This window comes from Equus asinus, chromosome 4, assembly GCF_041296235.1.
Source record: "Equus asinus isolate D_3611 breed Donkey chromosome 4, EquAss-T2T_v2, whole genome shotgun sequence".
Classification (NCBI taxonomy): Eukaryota; Metazoa; Chordata; class Mammalia; order Perissodactyla; family Equidae; genus Equus; species Equus asinus.
This window is the reverse complement of record NC_091793.1, coordinates 52502432-52525105: the sequence shown is the minus strand read 5'-3', so window position 1 is coordinate 52525105 and position 22674 is coordinate 52502432. Positions and strand designations below refer to the sequence as shown.

Sequence of the window (22674 nt, the reverse complement as noted above, 5' to 3'; positions counted from 1 at the left end):
AGCCATCCAGGCCCCATGCATTCATTAGACTGTCCAGGCACAGCTCCCTTCCAGGACAGGACCCCACAGTGAGGGAAACTTCATGGAGTAGAGGCAAATTGAACAGCATGTGGCAATAAAGATGAAGGTAGAGAAGTTCCAGGTAAAAATGGGAGATGGGGTCATAGTCCACAATCTCAAGAAACTAATTATCACATTTTTAAACACGAAACAAAAATGACAGAAGCAGTTACTGTGTGAAGTTAGAAAGGCATCTAAATCAAGTTTCTTTGTATTCAGAAAAATTAATTTCACGTAAAAATAAGCAAGAGAAAAGTGTCAGGATAAAACCCCATATAAGCCACAATCATATGTAATACATATAACTAATAAAGGATTAGAATCAATGAGGAAAGAAAAAATAAATTAAAAAACCACCCCCAAAGCCAGAGAATCCAATGGAAAAATGAGCAAAAGACATTAAACAGATATTTTCTTTTTGGCTGAGGAGGATTCGCCCTGAGCTAACTCCCACTGCCAATCTTCCTCTTTTTTGTGTGTGTGAACCACTGCCACAGCATGGCCACTGACAGACAAGTGTAGTTCTGTGCCTGGGAACTGAACACAAGCCACCAAAGCCGAGGGTGCCAAACTTAACCACTAGGCCACCAGGGCTGGACCCATTAAACAGACATTTTGCAGACAAAACTTAAGTGGCCTATAACAAAGCAGAAATATTGCCAACGTGCTTGGTAATCTGCAACTTGTAAATTAAAACAAAAATGAGAATTCTCATCTGTAGACAAGTAGGAGTTTATTCTGAAACTATTTTGAAAACTATCTGGCATTGACTAGTAAGGTTGGATGTGTGTGTGTATCTCTTGTGACCTTCCTGGATATAGACCTTAGATAAGCTCTTGCCTGTGAGCGCAAGCATTCGTGGTAATGTTGCTTGTAAGCAAAAAGACTAAAAAAAGCTCAGATATCCTTAACAGTCAAGTGTATTAATGAACTGTAATGCGTTTGTAAAATGGAGCTATGCAACTGTAAAATGAATAACAGCAATATACATCAAGATAGATGACTTACAAAAATGTAATTTTGAGCGGAGGAAAAATGTCACAAAAGAATACATATAGTGTGATTCAATTTATATAAAATCCAAAGCCATGAGGTGCTAAACAATATACTTTTAGGGATACAGGCCCATGTTGTAAAACCATAGAGAAAAGTAAGGGAATACTTCACACATGATACAGGACGGTGGATGTCTCTGGAAGGAAGGTTTAGGGACGTGATTGGGAGGAGCCTTTAGTGACACTGAAGAAACTGGAAATGTTCTATTTCTGAAGCCAGGCAGTGGGCACATGAAAGTTTCTATTACTTTTATTATTATTTAATATGCACGTTACACTTTATACACTGCATAAATATGATATATTTTACCATAAAGCTTTTTTAAAAAAGCATCGAGTTTCTATAATGGTAGAGTTGTATATCTTTATGTTGATTAAGGAAATAGGGTTGAACAACATAAAAATAAGAGTTTTTACAATTTTTTCCTATTTCAGTGAGTAGACAGAGCATAGTGATGCAAATTCACAGATCTGAACAGACTCCATTTTATAATCGTAGGGGATAGAGAGTGACAAGAAGAAGTCACATGTGTAAATTGTTGATCTGGTCGCAGTGTGTTTCTCTGTGACTATCTTAGCATACACAACAGGAGCAGGAGCTTCTGCAGGGAAGTGATACATGGTCAGTTTTTGCTGTATTTGAGGTTCTTGTGGGAAATCCATGTGTCTACGTGTAGAAAGGTGTTTGATGCCATGTTCTAGAGCAGGTGGAAGATTGTGGACTGGAAATAATGTGGAAAAAAGACATCTAAAGAAAATATACCATAAGTATGCAGTGTTTGTTTACACAGAAAGAAGACGGGTAGCAGTGGAAGGGAGGAAGAAATGGGAATTCTTTGTGAGACTATTGTTTTTTATGTATATCATTTGATAGCTTACAGAATTTTAATAGGGCAGAAATTCTTCTAAGACCTTCATGGTTTGAGAGATTTTAGTTTTCGTCAACAACCTTCACAAGTGTCCTTTGCAACTTTTTGTTTTTAACAGTCTTGCTTAAGACTATTACCTCTTCTTCAACTCGTCTTGACTGATAGTGTTGAAGTTTATTTATAACACTATTAGCAAGTTTTTTTACATTATTCTTTTGAAATCATCCCGTAACGTTTGTAGCTTCCAGATCGTAGCATAATTTTCCTAGAGGAATTATGAAATTCATCTTCTGTAAGATTAAGTCCTTCATAAAGAATGAAAAGAAAGAATAATTACCAAGAAAATATTTAAATCAAGATTTTGTCTTACTTATGTGATGCCTGTATGTTATTTTTCAGTTAACAAATTCATGGTTCTATTAAGAAAATACTCAACCAATGTCCAAACGAGAGAGTGTCTGTAAACAGAAGAATTATACACTTGAAATTTTTATGCTCCAATTAATACCTCTTATAAACCTACTTGATATTACCTGGAAGATTGAGGAGCCAAAGAAAAATGAATACCCTTTGAAAAACTTCTTGAAAAAAGTTTTCTTAATTCATTGAAGTTTTAAATGTGTGGGCTTTTTCTTTTTCCTTTTGAAAATTAGTTTTCAAAGCAGTTAACCTTCATCTATAGAACTTACTTTTCTGCAAGTATTGAATAGTTAAAAGGTTATGTTTTAATAGAAGTGATCCTCCGTCTTAATTCTTGTTTACATGTGTCATCATTATGGGTAAGTTGCTGAGGTCTGCTATGATGGTTCCTTCCTACGATGTGGAAACCTTTTAAATTCAACTGAACAAACATTTAATATATTTGTTGATACCAAACTATATACAAAACACTTTGCTAAACATTTTTGGAGACTCACAGATGAGTAAAACAGACCAATGAGATGTATAATGTGAAATATAGACATTGTTATAACTTCCTCCAGAGGTTAAGTTTAGGATTAAGCGTGTTGATAGTTTTTTTTTTAAAAGGAGTATCCTATTTATCTGGAGAGAAGATTTCTATCCCTCTGAACATTTTAAAACACAATTTCAAAGGGAGAATGAATGAGAAAAATGTTTGCTACTAAACACTTTTATTTTACAGGAATTCCATATACTACGCACAAAGAAAAGAGGCAATAAAAACACTTAGAAATTGTCTGAAAACTAGGTTGAAAATAGGATAAGAAATTGGAAGTAAGAATAAACACGGGAACACTGACAACACCAAGATGTGGCAGCTGACAAATTAAAAAGTATGAAGGATAAATATCCTTTCATTCTTTAATTGTCCCATTTAGTATCACTGTACACAGAATTGATGCTCGTAATCATGAATTAGTTATCAAAAAAGTTAAATTATATTTAATATTCCCTATTTAAAGGAGTATGTCAGTGTTCAACACATTTTAGAGCCAAAGACCTCTTTTTACTTTTTAATTTTGATGGGATTAAATTCTTTGTTTATCAAGAATATTAACTATATATGATACTTTATAAGGATAACATAGTGTGACTTAGTGTTATTGTTTTATATATAAAGCTTCATATATTTCCATTTCAAAGTATGCGGGAGAGACATTGTAGATAGCAAGTAGCTACTATTTTTGAGGTTCTGATATTGAGAGCTTTCTATGCTTCTCCTTTAATTATCCTAGAATTCATCTGCAGTAGGTTTTATTCTTCCTATTTTCAGAGGAAGAAATTTGAGGCACATTTCAAGAAACTAGTTCAAGATTCTTCAACTAGTAAGGACAGAATTTACTAATCATGTAGGTAATTAGCCAACTTCATAATCTTAGCTTTAACTATTTGGTCAATCTTCAATTAAATATGGTTGTGATTAAATTTTTTTATTCCAAAAAATGAAATCAACTTGAATTTGCTTAAGTATATTGTAGACCTGATTATAAAGAAGTCGATGTATCTCCTAGAACCCAAGGGCAAGTTGTGAAGCTGAAACCATGTGGCCAAATGTCTCTGCTTCTTTTTTGTACCTCTGCGTCATTGTTTTTACTTTGCTGACCAGCTTTTTCTGTGGTGCTTTACGTCTTATGAAGACTGATATTCACACCTCCTGCGTTTTAATTACCATTAACTCTATCCACATAGAAAGACTGATGAGTTGTCTCTTAATCCCAGTTCTCAAGAAAGAAAATGGATAAACCCAGCATAGAGTAGGAGATTAAACACCCTAGTTTAATCCTTCATAGCCACGAAAGCAAGATTACCTAATAGTAACATGGCTGTGAGGGTTATCAGCCCTGTGTAATGGTGGTGGTCCTGTGATGGCACAGAGGTGGATCTCAGAGACAGGAAGTGGGGTGGACAGTGCTATCCTTCAGCTTAGACAGCAATGCATGGTGGTGAGGATCACGGTTTCTGGAACGAACTTTCTAGATTCATTTCTCAGTTCTGCCTTTACTGGTTCAGAGATCTTGTATAATACTTAACCTTTTCATACTTATTTTCTTCATCTCTAACATGGAAATAATAATGTTATGTGTAAACTACTTAGAAGAGTTTCTGACAACATATTAATATCTAATACTTCTTGGTTATTATTTTATGATAGTGGCCAATTGTAGCATAAATTTTACTCATCAAATAAATTGATCTAATTTTCAATTTGGTAATGTTTCATTACTCCAATGACCTTCAATCCTTCAAAAGTGGTATTTATAAAATAAAATTATCTTGCTCATGAAATTTTCTTGCTCTTATTTTACTGCGTTGTATTATCTACATATCTGTTCCGTATTGATAATATTGATAACAAAAGTGGGGGGAAAGGAAACTTTTATAATACTCTAGTTACTTGTAACAAGGAAGATTGATTCCCTAGTAAACTTGAAACGATATTCTAATACTTCCTGGTGAGTAGAATGTTTTTACAGAAAAATTATAATAAAGCATTATTTGCATAATTATTGAAAATTTTGAACAGTTTGTTTATTAAGTTAAATTATACTGATGAGGTTAATTAATTTTCTGTTGATTAAGCAGACATTTACTTTCAGGTACATGACAGATGGAGGGCTCAACCTGTATACGAGAAGTCTTAACCGAATACCAGACACAGCATCTTCCAGGGATGTCATCCAGAGAGGGGTTCATGATGTGACAGTGGATGCAGACAGGTAATGCAATCAGCATGCATGATGGTGAAGAGTGCATAAAGTAATTTCATAAATGAGATCCTAGGAGTTTTACAGTGTAAATCAAAGGGCTTTCTATTTCAATATTACAATTATTTTGGAACATTTAAAAAATTGTCGGTTTTACTTGCAAGACATTTTTTAGGTTTGTATACTGAAAAATATTGTGTTGCTGGTGAGAATATTTAAAAATTTTCAGGCTACGTGGTAGCAACTTTTAATATCTGTAAAAGGAAAATTATAAGCATAATCTTATATTCTTGACTTGAAAAAAACCCTGGCTGATAAATTTCTTTTAATTCAGATACCCTCAGATTTACCTGAAGGCTAATCATGTAAAGATTAAAACATATTTCAAATTATCAGGTACATTAACCTTGATGTTTTTCTTGAGGGTGTTGTTGAAAACATACAGCTCTTGCTTTAGGCTAATTTCTTTTCATCATTGTCTCAGATTGCTTAAGAGGGTGTGTCCGTGTGTGTTTTCCATATACTAGTTATTTTGCTGGAAATTGCTTTGCCAGTTTTATCAGAATCATCACTGTTTGAGAATATTGTCTTTGTAAAATAATGTCGTAAGACATATTTCTGACCTCATTTTGCCCCCTCTTCACTCCAAATTTTGAGTAGGAAGGGATTGCCCATTTTCAGAACTACTATGTATCAATATGTAGAGTGGTTCTTTAATTCAGTATTTATGAAGAGGACAAAAGGTTAAGACTTAATGCTTCCGCATTCTGAAATAAGGAGAGTGTGCCAATCATTGTACATTTTAGTACAGCCAACTCCAAAGGCTAGACAGTGAATTCTGATGTCACTCTTCAGTTTCTCCTCACTCAAATGCTATTGATATCTTAACTCACATTGGCTAGAGGAACAGATTTGGCTCTCATCCTGTATGTATCCTGGTCTCCTAATTTGTATATCAAATGTGTGTGAGTGTGTGTGTGTGAAGCATGTTACAAAAGGCTTATGAAAAATTTTGCTTCCCCCTCCAAACTCCTTTTCAGCTATTTTCCGGCCCTGACTCCTTCGCTAACTTCAACCACCCTGAACTTCCTTCTGCCTTTGAGTTGACACTTCCTTTGCCTGGAATGTCCTCTTCTATATTCATTGCATTATTGCCTCCATTACAACATTTTTATTTCAGCTTAACGTTACCTTCTCAAAGAAGTGTTTCCAGAGCAGCTAAGATACATTTATTTTCCAATCGTTTTCTTGCTTGTTACCTTATATTATTTTCTTCAATGTACACATCACTCTTTGAATATATCATAATTATTTGTTTACATGTTGATTTTCTATCTCTGCCATTATCATGTAAGCCCATGAATGCAGACTTTTTGTCATATTCATTATATGTTGAGCCTTGAGCAAATGCTTGTGGAGTGAATGAAAAAAGGAATGAATATAGACTGTATATTCATGTAGGCTACATATTCATGTAAGTTAGCAGTAGGGTCCAATTTGGTGGAGAGGCAAGTGAGGCCAGGAAAGAGCCACGGTACTGCAAGGGTGTTATGAAAGTGAGGGAGTGAGTTATGTGGGAAAATAGGAAGTAGTGATTATAAGGGAGGAAATCCAAAGTGTGGACCACATTTTGAAACTAATGACCTACACATTGTTAGCTGAGAGTGGAAAACAGTAAAGAAGGGAAAATGTGTTGGTCTTTGGGAAATGAGGTTATGATGGCAGAACCTAAGAATTGACACAAGGGTGACTTTAGTTTGGAGACAATTGGGATAACCAGTTATTTTTGTTCCTTTAAGGCTCCAGATTGGGGCCTGGCTAAGAAACCTCAGACCAACAGAAAGACCCAGATATGCGTCTAATGACTTGGGACCTGTGAAAGCAGTGGGTCTTAGAGTGCGGTACCTGGACCGGCAGCATCAGCATCACTTGGGAACTTGTTAGGAATGCAAATTCTCAACTGCATCCAAGACTTACTGAATCAGAAACTCTGGGTGTGGGCCCAGCAATCTCAGCTTTAACCAGTCCTCCAGGTGGTTCTTATGTACACCAAAGTTCACCAACCACTATCTAAAAATTAACAAGTAGTTGCCAGGCCTATAAAAACATAAACACTTAACATGACACTTAAACATAAAACATGACATTTTAAAGTCCTTAATACTTTAAGTTATATAAAAAGTTTTTGAAAGAATTATAATTTAAGGAATGCAAAAGACCACTTTGCTCACTTGGCTAAATGAAGCAGCAGTAAGGTCATAGTAAAAATCCTACTATCAGCAGAGACAGGAGTTACTATTTTATTAAAGATAGGTCTGAAGTTCCTTTAAAATTTTATATTCAGGAAGTGATTCCAGGTGTATCTATTGTCTTAAAATACGTAGTCTTAAATATTACAGTTGTGTAAGTCCTGTTGTTTTAAAATACCTCCTTATACAGGATGTTGTTGCATAAAATTTTCTTCTGATATCCGTTCCAAATAGAATAGATAAGAAGGGCGATAAGGTAATACCTATTTCTTTAGTTCTGCTCAACAAAGGTACTGAGAAGTCCTGTAGTTCAAAGTAAAACCTGCTTAACTCTATTTAATTCAGTGCTGCTTAAGCTTTTTTCATCACTGATAGCCCCACTTTTTTTTCTATAATGGTAATTAATTTGTTCCTATAATATTTTTTAAAATACTGATTTAGCCTAATGCCCTCATTTGGTGGATATAGTAGTAAAAGGACTTGGATCTTTTACCTCTTATACATCCAGTTTCCCAGCTACGTTAGTCAAGGTCTTTTAAATAATATAAAACATGTTAGTGATGGGTTCATTTTAGTAAATTGGTAAATGATAAAGCTTGTGGTAATTCACAAGAAAGCTTAAAAGAAAGCTTAAAAGCCAAAGAAACAATGTTTGATTAATTTTTCATATTTCTTAGATATTCTTTCTAAAAGTTCTATCTGTGAAAATCTACTTACGTAATGACAAAGTAGCCAGCTGGCTGGAAGAGGAGTGGACCTGAATTGTTTGTGTTGATATAGTGAAGGTAATAGATTCCCCTTTGGTCAACCTCTGGTTTAGATGTGATGGGCAATAGAGAATAGTGGACCTCCTCTTCCCAGCAGGTTGAGATGGCCCCAAAGAAAGAGGAGGGCCTTCAACAGCCAATAGTGTATTTGAAGTGTTTTATTATTCAAAGGTATTGCAGTTCCTTTACTTTCCATATCAATCCAACACCAACCCCACCTCCTTTTTAAGCTAAGTGAAGATTACAGAATGGGACTAATCCTTGTGGACATGTTGGAGACTCTCTGGGAACTTCACAAATAAATTCATAACAGACAGTTAACATGTGTGGGCTTTATCCATTTTGCTCTGGTTATAATGATTGTCAATCCTAATTCACAGGCACTTATACACTTGGGTTGTGCTATATTTAACAGGTAATTTTGGGGGAAGTTGGAGAATGGTTGTTGTTTTGGGCTTTATTAACTCCTATTACTATTCTTACACTGTCTATGCTAGCATTAACAAATATTTGATTAATAAATATATAATTACTCCTAAATGCCTAACATCATAAAGCACCTTGGGTAAAAATAGAGTGAAATATTCAGGGTGAAAGGTTCTGAGTTTAATGGTGAGAGAGAATAATGTAAACAAAAAAATAAAGTGACAATAAAATTGACCAAGTCGTAATAGATGTGTATGCAAAGTACCTTAGAAGCACTAAAGGGAAGTAATTATCTCTACCTGGGAGTGTAAAACTTCAAAAAGCAATGTGATTTAAACAGGGCCATAAAGAAAACACAAGACTCTTTGACATATGACCTGGGAGAAATCAGAAGGAACGCGGGAGTGAGAACGTAGAGGCATAGAAGAGTTTGGTTTAAGGAGATGTTAAAGACAAGAGGTGGACAATAGTTAAAGCCATAAAAACAGGTTTCATAAGGAACTATTGCAATAGAGGAAAAGAGACCGCAGTGTAGAACTGGGCTTGATTCTGAATACAGCAAGGACAAGCGGGGATTTACAGCCAACAAGCAGAATGTGGGGGTCAGTAGATGGAACAGTACTGAGGGGAGATATCAAGGTAGGCAGATTCTTGCTAAACTGACTCAACAAGATTCTAGCTGAAGGTAAGCCAGGTGATCAGGTACAAGAGTAGAGGATGAGAAATTTAACCAGATATCAAAGGTAATCAGATATCAAGGGTGGGCGATTCTCTCTGAACTGACCTAGCAGGACTTTTACTAAAACTGGGCTATGCAGGCCCAGCAGGGACCAAGGTCAAAGCTTAGAAGAGAAAAGTCATGAGAGGACCCTGGCTAAAGTTTGGTTAAGGAAAGAGTCTTTGTCAGAACCACTAATAATGTGATTTTGCTGGTGCACTGGGTACGTGGACAGGGATGGCAAGAGACAAAGGATCTGGAGGACCATTCTAGAGTGTTTGGACCTGCAGTGATAGGGAGGTATTTTACTAATTTTAATTACTTTCTTTTTTTTAGTTTCAAAGCAAGAACACATGTTATAATCATAGCATTTTAGAAAGAACTCTCTCACAGCAAATATTTAAGACGGATGATGCAAAGACAGGTAGACTGCTTAGGAAGTGACTGTAAGAGTCCAGGTGAAAGGAGATGTGCACCTGACTGAAGAACAGAGTGGGGACACCATTTCTAGAGGAAGCTGGGCTTGGTTTGTGTGTCTTACTCTGGTCGGGCTGCCATAACAGAATACCACAAACTAGATGGTTTAAGCAATAGACATTTGTTTTCTCATAGTTCTGGAGGCTACACATCTATGATTACAGTGCTGGAAAATTCATTTTCTGGTGAGGCCTCTCTTCCTGGTTTGTAGATGGCCACCTTCTCACTCTGTGCTCACGTGGTCTTTCCTCTGTGCTCCCTCATAGCGAAAGAGAGAGATCTCTCATGTCTATTCCTCTTTGTATAAGGACACAAGTTGTATTGGAATAGGGCCACATTTTTATGACCTAATTTAGCCTTGATTACCTCCATAAGTGCCCTATCTCCAATACAGACACTTTGGAGGTTAGAGATTCAACATATGAATTTGCAGGGGGACACAATGCAGTTCATAACACTGTGTAAGTCTCAGGTGGTTTTGTCCTTGGAGGTTGAGACATTATATAAGTACTGGATTAAAGTAGTGAGTCTATGTAGTATGCACACCATAAGCTCAAATCCTACAGGGATCAGGAAGATCACGTGAAATGAATGAAGCAGAAAGGACATGGTAAACATGACCACTCCAGAGGGGGCAGCCATCCTTAGCTCTAGAGTTTTCTGCCTGTGGAAATGCACAGACATGGAAGGAGGGCCAAGGAATTGATTGTTCAAGTGAAGTCAAGAGTCTAGACTTTTGTAAGAAATGTCCCAATTTTTAAATATTGGTAACTGTCTTAACAGATCTATGAGATCAATAGGTAGTTAAAGATATAAATCTTCTTCAATGGCAGATAATCTAGGAAATTACAGAGAAGCTTATACACAGCAAGAGATGATGAACATTCTCACATTATGGTCATGTGAACTTCCTAGATCCTTAAAGTTTCCCACAGAGATATGCTGGTGCTGTCACCTGCATACAGGATGAGAATGCCATCAGTCATGAGCTGGCCCACCAGGTGCAAATAACTGTGGCAAAACTATATGAGCACATTTCCATGTTTTTAATGCAAGACAGGACAAATCTAAGGGATGCCATGGCATCCCTCAGTGGAGCTGGCCTCAGGCCTGCCTGAGGTCTATTAGGGCAGTAACCAGTTAATGTTCTTTAAACCATGATGTGATTCAGCACCACGCAGGCTAAGAGCACATTTGTATCTGTGATGTGGAGTGAGAAAACAAGCCTGGAGAATTATTCCTTGACAATTAGATAGTGAGCAAAGGAAGAGTAGGCTTTGAAGAGACAGAGAAATCAGCTCTAATATGAAGCTGAGGAACAAATAGGGTTAACTGATATTTTTGAAATGGAGAGAAGAAAGAATAGGTGACAGTGTCAGATTCCATGGACGAGTGAAGTTAGGTGAAGGTTTATGTCAAAAAATAAAATAAAATAATATGAAGTTTACCATTTAGAGGTAGCGGTCTCCTGGATGACTAAGACATCTATAAGTTATAGCCTGAGTTACTAAAGTAGAGTGGTCATGGACATCAAAACTCACTTATATAGATGATTTATCCAGGTGGCCATTAAATCAATATGATGACACAATGAGTCTCAAAGGAGAGGAAGACAAAGATCCAGGTACCAAATTCTTTATTGAATATGGACAAAAATTACACAAATTCTGGTAACAAGGATTCCTTTTCCAGGTCCATTCTGGATTGTCTATTACATTGTTATCTAAGTTATATTCCTAAATATAGTGATTGTTGATTTCAGTTATAAAGTAATTACTTTAACCATTTATGTTTTTAAACTGATTTTGCATGTTTGATCATGATTTTTTGAAAATATAAAAGCATAATACATCATAGAAATTACGATTTTTTTATTGTACTGACAGATTGATTTGATTCGTGATACTGCAATCCAGGTACTGAAATCACAGTTGAGGAAACAGTTTGCAAAGGGCATTAAGGGATTCTCATGATTTTACATACCTCCAAGGTTTTCGGTCATTAGAACTGTTAACATATTAAGAGAAGCCTAGGTCCAAACATGTAGTCATACTGAATCCCTTGTCTGGTACGGGGTAACTTTTCCTCCACCCTCTTAGGTTTGGTGGTTGGGAGCATGCAAATTACACTGACAAAAGACAGATTTTTCAAGAGAAAAGACAAATTTTTATTCACATACATATGTGTGCAGGCATTCACAGAAAATGTGACTCAAGGAGGCAGTTAAAATTCGGGGCACCATCTTAATAGGGGAAGAGGAGTGGGAGCAGGGCACTCATGGGAAAACAAATGACTTTTCGGAGAGATAAATGGGCCCTTAAAAGAAGAGATGGGAAATCTGATAGCTTTGTGACAATGTCTGTTTAGGTGATTTCTTATCCCTACTTCTCAATCTTCTCTGATTGCAGAGCCCCCAAGGGGGGATTTATGACAGATGAATTCTTTTGGGATTCTCTGCTTTTAGGCAAATAAGGAAAGTACAGAAAAAAAAATGCAGCTTGTCACAGTGGTATATTTTGGATCCCTTCACTCTAAATCTACAGTTGTTATCAATGTGCAGAAAATTACACTGCCTCTACAAAGGGAGTCACGACAGAGTCTCATAAAATCAGGTGAGACGTCATTTCTAAGGGTAAGAGGCTTTTGATATTTCTCTGACTTCTCCAAATAGGAGAAGTGAAGGCAACAGAGATTTCTCCTAAGCCACCAAGCAAATATCACCAGGGGTCAGATTCATGATGCTTGTCACTAGTCCGTGTACGCTCTAATAATTCATTCTATTCTGTGTTGATTTGTTCCAGCATAATCACAGAATCAGTATTAAGTATTTCCTTCATTAGCTTACTGGCTAATTTTAATAATAATTAAAAACAAACATAAAAAAATTAATAGACTGAGATGCAAATAGATAAGTAAATATAATTATTTCATAATCAAATGGTCTGTCTTTTTGCCCTCATTTCTTTACTTTAAGTAGAGTTACCAATGCAAAACGGTGGGGAAGTAGAAAAAGTTTTATTTGCTTTCTCAGCTTCCCCCTGGCACCTGCTCACCATCACAGGCTTATGAACTGGTGCTGAACTTTTCTCCTTTATCCCAATTCTCAGAATTCACTGACCTCATTGTGAAGAACTGCATAAGCCTCCAATGCTTTTAAGTAATACCCCTCATAGAATTAATTCACAGTCTACATGTATATTGAGAATCTACTCTCTGCCAAGCGCTGTGCTCAGTCCTGTGGACCTTGTCCTCAAAAGTCTGGCATTGGAAGGGCGCTAAAACAGAGAGGATTAAAGCCTAGAAAGCCATTGAGATTCAAGGTAATTGGACAATACAGGTAACCCAAGTTGTAGATATTTTCGGTTGGGATAACTTTTAACATCTTTCAAAACATACATACAAGTGGCTCTAAGCTTTACCACCTCTTTGTAAGACTGTGCCTGACATTAAACTTGACCAAAGCTAAATGTTACCATTATAGAATCAATCTCCCAATACAAGAGATGTCCGCGGTGCTTTTATTATGCAATATTTTTGCTTTATCTCCCTCCAAAACAATTTACTAATGAATCTTATGAAGATGGTGATGATGATGATGAAATGAAGTCAAGATTGTTATAATAAAAATAGCTATAGTAGCTATCAGTATTGAGGATCTAGAGTGTATAGCCAACAAGCTGTATTACTTAAGCACATTATTTTATTTTATCTTTACAACAGCCCTGTGAGGTGGGTTTATTACTGCCATTTTGTAAGTAAGACAAAGAGTTCTTGGGTCAAGTAGCGTCCCTACAGACGCTTTGTTGATAAATGGTAATGGCAGGATTTGAATTCACTTTCTATGCTCTTACTATTATTCATAACATTATTGCTTTAGATAGGGTTTTTATTATGCCTGCATGATATTTTCTGATTTTGTAAGTTATTTCATTTTTCCATTTTGGTCTAAACATATCTGTAAAATATGAACAAATCTTTTTTATTTGGCTTCATAAATGTTGGTAAGTTCCTTCAGTATGTAATCATATTCTACTTCTACTGCAGAATGTAGATAAATCTAAAAACACAATTAACAGAACAATACTTTACACGTGTTAGAGCTTTTAAAAGCTGGCTAGTTTGTTAATACCAGTAAAGCAATTTAGCTGTGTTTTGTTCTTTTATATAAACTTATCATAGTCTTGAAATCTATTCTCTGTTGTAATATCTATTTCCAACAGACTCAAGAAAATAACAGAAAAATGGGAAAGGGAGAAATATGTTCAATTCATATACAGAAAATACTGAAAGAGTACTCAAACGAAGGGAAAAGCAGTCCGGGCCTTTTATGTTACATGATTTTTTTTTCCACAAAGAACAATAAAACATAAGAGATTGTGTCATCTAATGTAACTGTTTAATTTGATTTAAGAAGTTGCATCTATACATGAAACAGTTGTTTTTTTCCCTGCAAGAACTGGAGGTGAATTTTTTTTTTTAAATAGGCTAACTAATGAGGTGAGACACTCAACTTGGGATCATTAAGTTGAGGGCTTCTGGCAGGCAGCTGAGCAATTCTACATCTTCCTCACTCCAGCTGTATAGAGCGGGTGGTATGGACTTATTTATCAGAGTCGTCTGTGCTCCGTTTATATTCTGTTTTCTTGCTTGACTTAATTTGTATTTGAAATGGTTAACGTTATTTGCAATGAGCTGGATTTTTTAAAGCATTAACAGAGCTTCCATATGTTTTTTCAGATAAGTTGCAAATGAAAGTGTTTTCATTACAAACGAGTGTTATTTTCTGAATTAAAGTTATTTTGTTATTATAAAGCTTTTCTCTGATTATTGAGGAAAATTCACAGAATAAATAAAAGTATAAAGAAGAGTCTAACAGTAATCCATAATTCTCCCATCCCCCGAAAACCACGAATATTGCTTTGATGTATTTCCTCCCAGGCTTGCTCACCCTCTCTATTTACACAGTTTGGATTATGCCATCTAAACAATATATTATCCTGCTTTCTTCACTTAACTTATATTGTGAACACTACTACATAGTATTAAATATTATTTTTTCATTTAATTTTTTATTGAGGTAACATTGCTTTATAATGTAATATAAATTTCAGGTGTACATCATTGTATTTCAATTTCTGTATAGACTACATCATGTTCACCACCCAAAGTCTAATTGCCATCTGTCACTGTACACATGCGACATTTTACCCTTTTCATCCTCCTCCCACGCCCCTTTCCTTGTGGTACTCACCAGTCTATTCTGTGCGTCTATGTGTTTGTTTGTTGTTGTTGTTGTTATCTTCCACATATGAGTGAAATCATACGGTTTTTGACTTTCTCCATCTGACTTATTTCACATAGCATAGGACCCTCAAGGTCCATCCATGTCACAAATGGCAAGATTTCATCATTTTATGGTTGAGGAGTACTCCATTCTATATATATACTACATCTTCTTTATCCATTCATCCATTGGTAGGCATTTAGGTTGTTTCCAAATCTTGGCTGTTGCGAATAAAGCCACAGCGAACATAGGGGTGCATATATCTTTTTGAATTAGTGTTTTCATGTTCTTCAGATAAATACCCAGAAGTGAAAAAGCTGGATCATATGGCATTCCAGTCTAATTTTTTGAGCAATTGCCATACTATTTTCCATAGCTATGGCACCAGTTTACTTATTTTAAAACATGACTTTTAATGATTGCATGTTATTCTATCATATGGAATAAATTCTATCTTAAGAGTTTGTGTAATCAACCATTAAATTAAGACATCCATCAAATTTGTGATTTTATTGGCAAAGTCATTAGCAGAATCTTACCTGATCTGGTTGTATATCTATACCATGTATGTTTTTCTAAAAAATAGAATTTTCAAGTTATTAGATGAGGACACCTCTCATAAATGCCTGTGCATGCTTATATACCCATGTGTATGTATGTACATATGTACATTTGGAATTTTATTTTTTCATACTAATCTCATTCCTTAAGATTAAGTTTTATTTTTTATTTTAGATTTTTTAAGTATGTATTTAGTGTTTTGTAGACTGTTAGGATTCGTGAGTTTGTAGTAATTTTAAAATATTTTGTCAGTCAGGTTTTCCTGCTGACAAGATAGATGTAAACACTATTGACTGACACTATGCTTCTTCTTCATGCCAACTACCTATCGAGAGGTGCCTTGTTTCTTACAGAAGACGACACTATCATTTGTTTCTCTACTGATACATTCTATTCTGATCCTAGACAGTTTATAGAAGCCACGTCCACTTGACATCTGAAATATTTAGTAGGTAAAACTGAAAATAATTATAATAATAGTTTCCTTATTGAGTGCTTAGAAGACAAGAAAACCCACCAAAAAAAAAAAAAACCAAATAAAGACAGAAGATTTTAACCACACAATAGGAAACATGAACTAGTTGACATGTATAGAACACCAAAGCCACAGATGACAGAAATCACATTCTTTTCAAGTACACATTGAATATTTACAAAAAGATGATTTGTTGGACCATGAAATAAGTCCCAACAAATTTCACAGAACTAAAATCCTGTGGAGTATGTTCTTGGACTACAGTGCAATTAAGGTAGAAATCATTAACAAAAAAGATAATTAGACACTCACTGTAAGTTAGGAAATTAGGAAATACAGTTCCAAATAACTTTGGGTAAAAGAAGAAATCACAATGGAAGTTAGAAAATATTTTGAACTGAGTGATAAGGATAGCACTGCATATTAAAATTTGTGAGATGCAGCTAAAAATCATACTTACAGGGAAATTTATAGTCTTAAATACAAATTTTTTTTTTATTTCTTCCTTATCTCTATCTTGATTCTGTTCTTTTTTTTTTTATTAATGTTATGATAGATTACAACCTTGTGAGATTTCAGTTGTACATTTTTGTTAGTCACGTTGTGGGTACACCACTTCCCCCTTTGTGCCCTCCCCCCATCCCCCCTTTTCCCTGGTAACCACCGATCAGATGTCCTTATCAATATACTAACTTCCACCTATGAGTGGAGTCATATAGAGTTCATCTTTCTCTGACTGGCTTATTTTGCTTAACATAATACAAATTTTAAAACCCAAAACAAGAAAGGCTGAAAATCAATGAGCGAAGCTTCCAAAAATTTAAGAATTTTCCAGTTCAGAAAACAGCAGTCAATTAAACATGAAGAAAACATACATAAAAGCAGAAACCAATGGGATGGTTTCTAAGTACTTTACATGTATTAGCTAATTTAATCATCATAACCCTCTTCTTTACTTGGTGCTATAATTATTACCTTTTGCAAATGAGGCATCTACCACAAAAAGGAACTGAATAACTTGCTCCAGGTCACACCATTTGTAAATGTTGGAGCCGGGTTTAAACTCAGGTGAAGTAAAACAAATAAGTGGATTTAAAAAATGACATTAATGATATATTTAAAAAAAATTTTTGAAGTCTTTCCCAGCTTCAGTTTTGACTAAGTAATTTGATTGTTCCCTGACCTCCTTCTCTAAGCCGGTTTGATTGGCTAGTGGCTAGAACAAGTTGATCACAGTACAAAAAAACATAGAAATGCTGTTCAAATTCCAATAAATTGCTAAATTTTTAGAATATGTTGATGCAGTTGATTTTATAGCAGAGACATTTTAATATATAACTATAAACCAGCTCCACTGCACATGAAACTCTCCAAGTATGTTAGTGAAAAGAATTTTTTAAATATATAAAACCACAAGGGCCAGAGTAGATAAGGCAGCAATAGCAAGAAAGCTGTGAAAGTGGCAAGACAGAGGGAGAAAGGCCACAATTTAGCAGCCCCACGAAAGCACTGAGCACCCCACGGGTGAAGTCAAGAAGCAAAGCAATTCACACCACAGGAACCCCAAAAGCTTGGGAGTTTTAAGATTGGTTACCTTGAGATGAAGGGATGAATGTGAAGTAAAAGCAGGAGGAATTGATCAAAAGGTTTTAAAAAGCACTCAGACCTCCAGAGATCCCTACCCCAATCTATGAATAACTGGGCAACCATACCTTTTCTATCTTAGTAAAGACTGGAGATTATTCTTTGTGGAGAGAAAAAGAAATGGAATCTGGATGGGGCATAAGGTACAGTTGAGGGCTGACCACAGGATAATTAAATGAAGTTTACATAATGCTAAACATGAAGATTCCCAGCTTTTCCCCCTATTTGGATCCTCTAATCCTGGCAACCAGGTGAGTCCATCTAATTGGAACCATCATTTATCCTCTACGTACTTTCCCCGTATATCTGCCGTGTGCTTACTGATTACAAGTCTATAAATCACTTTAAGTCATAAGCAGTATGCATTTGGAGAAAATATAGTATTATGAGATAGAATTTAGCAGAATTGGTTATTTAAAGGGGGTTTGGAGTTTAGATTCCTGACTTCTGATCCCAGCTAAGCAATGGCTGTTTGTGTGACTCTGGAAAGTTATATAACTCTCTTAGCATCCTTTTTATACTTGCAAAAATGAATAAACTATTAGTAACAACTAGTTACAATATTGGGCCTCTTTTGATTGTAAATGACAGAAAACAATATTAAAACTGGCTTAAGTAAAAAAGGTATGTATCGTTCCCATACCTGAGAAGTCCATAGGTAGCTCTGGATTCGGATGTGGCTGCGTGTAACAGTATCTGGTTCCCTTTATCTCCCGGCTCAGCTGTGGTATTTTGCATGAGTAGGCTTGATTCTCCTCTCATTACTACAGCTCACCCAGTCCTGTGTAATTCAAGGTTCAAGTTCAGTGTGGGAGAAGCAAGCTTCTGCAAAGTTCCTAAGAGACACTAGATTGGACAGGGGCAGGCACATTCTGGAATCAATCACCATGGTCAAAAGAGCATCTTAACTGCCTGAGTCCTTACTTACATCTTAGCACGCTTAATCTATAATTGCCATTGCACCCTCTTTCTACTCCCTCTCTTCTTCTGTTCCAAATCTGGGCATCCGGGCTTCTGGCTCACAGCTTTACCTCATCTTTTCCTTGCCTGACCTCACAGATTATGCTTTGAAAATATTGAACTATTTATTGCCTCCCCGCCCAGCTAATGTTTCATGCCTTTGCTTAGACCTGGAATCCAATACTCAACCTAGAATACCTGTTCTGTCTTCCTTCATAATTCTTACTCATTCTCTAAGAATGAGTGGTCTTCAGGTGTGCTCTCCTCTGTGAACTTGCCTTAAAACCTTAGTAGGCTCAGTGTCTCCTATCTCTGCACTAGATGTACATCAGTCTGATAATTTACCGTGTTATTTTGAAAACTCTATGTGCCTTGTCATAGGAAGCCTATGAAATATCCAAGGATAGGCACTGTGTCCTATTCATCCCAGTACCCCCAGTTTCAAATGTACTTCCTGTCAAAAATATACATCTCTTGTCCTGAGACCCCATTTCATCTTGTGCATCCTTGTATTAGATAATGTTCTCCACGCTGGATCGAAAGTGTTTTCCGTGTCTTGTCTATCTGACTTTATATTCTTACCATCCAGCACAGGACCTGGTACACTGGACCTGGTACAACTCATGTCTGTTTAAATGAATCAACATGTAAATGTAGTGCTTTCTATAGGTAGAAAAAGAAGCATGTCGATAAGGGTGTTAACATTTAAAGGCATTATGGAAGAGAATTTATGATGTGTGTGTGCACTTATTTCAAAACCATACCATCCAGAATATTGCTACGTGCTTCCTTTTTTTACTGAGATATACTTGACAAATAAGAGTGTGTAAGTTTGACATACAGTATGCTAATTTGATACACTATTTGCTTCTGTTTGCTTATGAAATTCAAGGCTTTCTAACTAGTGATCTTTTAAAAATATTTTGACCAAGTCACTCAAGCCAGAAATTTAAATAGCAAAGTATAATACTAGGATATCTGATGGCAATTTTATTCAGAAATTCTGCTTTAAGTATGTTTTGATTGCATCTAAAATAGCACAGAACTCCTCTCCAAGTTTAGGAAATTTATGGGGTAAAACTATAGACTTCTAAAATTTGGTGTATATGTAATTTATATTTCTGAAAAAGCTACAATTTTATGTGTATAGACTTTTCTATATTTTTAAGTTTTATCACATTCTTCATTTTTTTACGTCTTGGTACTAATTCTTTGAAGTTGAAAAAGTTGTTAAAAGCTGTATTCTATAAAAGCCATGTGTAAAAATATGAAAACTGAACTTTCAATAATTAAATGATGAAGTTGGAACTGAGCTCACCTGGATTCTTATCTAGACCGGTGGTCAGCAAACTTTTTCTGGATAGGGTCAGACAGCAAGTATTTTAGGCTTTGTGGGGTAATAGGAAAAATCAAGAAATTGTGTACACACTTAGATAACAAAAGGGAAAAAATTGCCGCAAAGGTTTTCAACTGTTTAAAAATGTAGAGCCCACAGGGTCTACAATTTGGCCTTAGTCCGCAGCCACAGTTTGCTGATTCCAGGCCATTCTTCAGCCTGACGTTTTTTCTCTTATTAGTTTGGTGGTGCTGCCATAACAAGGTACCACACGTTGAGTGGCTTAAATGATAGAAAATTATTGTCTCCCAGATCTGGAGGCTAGAAGTGGGATATCCCCTGTTGGCAGTTTTGATGCCTTCTGAGGACTGTGAGGGAAGAACCTGTTCTAGGCCTCTCTCTTTGATCTGTAGATGTCTTTTTTTCTCTCTGCCTTCACATTGTCTTCTCTGTTTGTGTCTGTGTCCAAATTTCTCCTTTCTATAAGGCTATCAATCATATTGGATTAGCACACACCCTAATGACCTCATTTTAACTTAATTTACCTCTATAAAGACCCTATCTCGGGGGCCGGCCCAGTGGCGCAGTGGTTAAGTTCGTGTGTTCTGCTCTGGCGGCCCAGGGTTCGCCGGTTTGGATCCCAGGTGCAGATGTGGCACCGCTTGTCAAGCCATGCTGTGGTAGGCGTCCCACATATAAAGTAGAGGAAGATGGGCACAGACGTTAGCTCAGGGCCAATCTTCCCCAGCAAAAAGAGGAGGATTGGCAGATGTTAGCTCAGGGCTAATCTTCCTCAAAAAACAAAACACCCTATCTCCAAATAAGGTCACATTCTGAGGTGCTGGGAGTTAGGACTCCGACATATGAGTTTTGGTGGGAGGGACACAGTTCGGCCATAGCAATCTCATTCTCTTTGTACTGTATCAAAATCTTTTTTTTTTTTTAAAACGTTGGCACCTGAGCTAACATCTCTTGCCAATCTTCTTCTTTTTTTTTCTTCTTCTTCTCCCCAAAGCCCCCCAGTACATGATTGTATATTTCTAGTTGTAGGTCCTTCTGGCTCTGCCGTGTGGGATGCTGCCTCAGCATGGCCTGACGAGTGGTGCTAGGTCTGTGCCCAGGATCTGAACCCACAGAGCTCTGGGCTGCCAAAGCAGAGCACAGGACCTTAACCCTTCAGCCATGGGGTCGACCCCTCAAACTCTATTTCTATTAGGAGGTAAAGTAAAGAGTATGATAGTTGTAACTCACTCTTTCTGTCCTTCTAAATTTAAAGCCATATCTTGTCTCTTAATAGACCTGCAGCAAGATAATAAATAGAACAGAACCGAGAAAGTGAAATGATGACCCTATAAGACTTGCTGCCTCAACCCTAAAAAACACCCAGAAAAAAATGTGGAATAGTATCAATCATCTTAATACTTAACCATTTTAGCAAGTGGACAACAATATTTAGAAAAATCAGATTATAGGAAAAATTATTAATTTTGATCATATTTCTAGCAAATATTCTTCAGGTTAAAAGTCTTAACCCTGTAATTCCCTAAATATATCAAGAGTAAGACTCACACAAATCACACCCTCCTGTGTCCAAGCAGCAGACGAAATTGACTCTAAAATAAAACTGTCATTTGAAATCCCAGCCGTGAATGTGCCTTGTTGTTAGGAAGTGTCATACCTTTTGTAGCTGGAGCTGTCACAGCAGGCAGAGCCGAGGTGCCAACGAATCTTACAGCCAGGGCAAGGATGGGTTAGCACAGGAATTCTAAAGAGGCATTTTTATTTTTAGATGAATAGACTGTGTGAGGTTCTTAGATATAAAGACTAAGATTTGTAGCTTACATACTTGAAACTGTCTTTGGAAAAATTAGTCCATCGTCATCAATTTTGAAAGAAATGTGCTTTAAAGTAAAGCGTGGCGTCCCATCTCCTTGAAGTCTCATTAGCCTTCCAGTGATCCATGCATTATTTTCATGACTGATGACATTTTTATCAGCAAAAAGAGGCAGTGTATTTTGGAATTTGTTGTTTGATATCTGGTATGTGATATCTGCTTCATCATGGCAAACCTGCTTCAATAGGGCTATTGTAAAAAATACTTAAGATAACATATAAAAAGTATCTCCTATAGTGCCAAGCACAATTATCTTTTTTCCTTTCTCTTCAGAGAAGAAAGTGTTGAGTTAGTTTTTTAAAAAGTCTCACTTCTTTACAAATATGAAAACAAACATGAGACTTCTTTAATCAGTTGAGGAATGGCTAGATACCCTGGCGCACTGTTCATCCCTCTAGAGTGGAACCATCCTCAAAGAGAACACTGGAGAAGTGATGAGGCCTGTCCGCCAAATGGACTTTTCATCAATTCTGTGGAGGATAAGTGGTGGTTACTCCCTTCTCTACATATGACAGTAGAGAAAGGGAAGGAAACTTTTATTTGTTTAACTGTATGAAGGATGGTTTGCCAAGTGTTTTATATTTATAATCACAGATACCACACTGTCAGCCCTCCATGTCCATGAGTTCTGCATCCGTGGATTCAACCACCCTCAGACTGAAAGGCCTACAATGATTGTGTCTGTACTGACTACGTACAGACCCTTTTTTCTTGGCACTATTCCCTAAACAA

General features: G+C 36.3%; 1 protein-coding gene across 8 annotated transcripts in view; it reads left to right on the top strand.

Annotated features, from left to right (window-relative positions):
• NAV3 (neuron navigator 3) overlaps window positions 1-22674 on the top strand; it is a 775925-nt gene that overhangs the window by 638766 nt on the left and 114485 nt on the right. For all 8 annotated transcript variants that reach the window (XM_070507275.1, XM_070507277.1, XM_070507276.1 and 5 more), the window contains one exon: window positions 5044-5163. In XM_070507275.1, the coding sequence (XP_070363376.1) occupies window positions 5044-5163 (120 nt within the window). The remainder of the gene's footprint in view (window positions 1-5043; window positions 5164-22674) is intronic.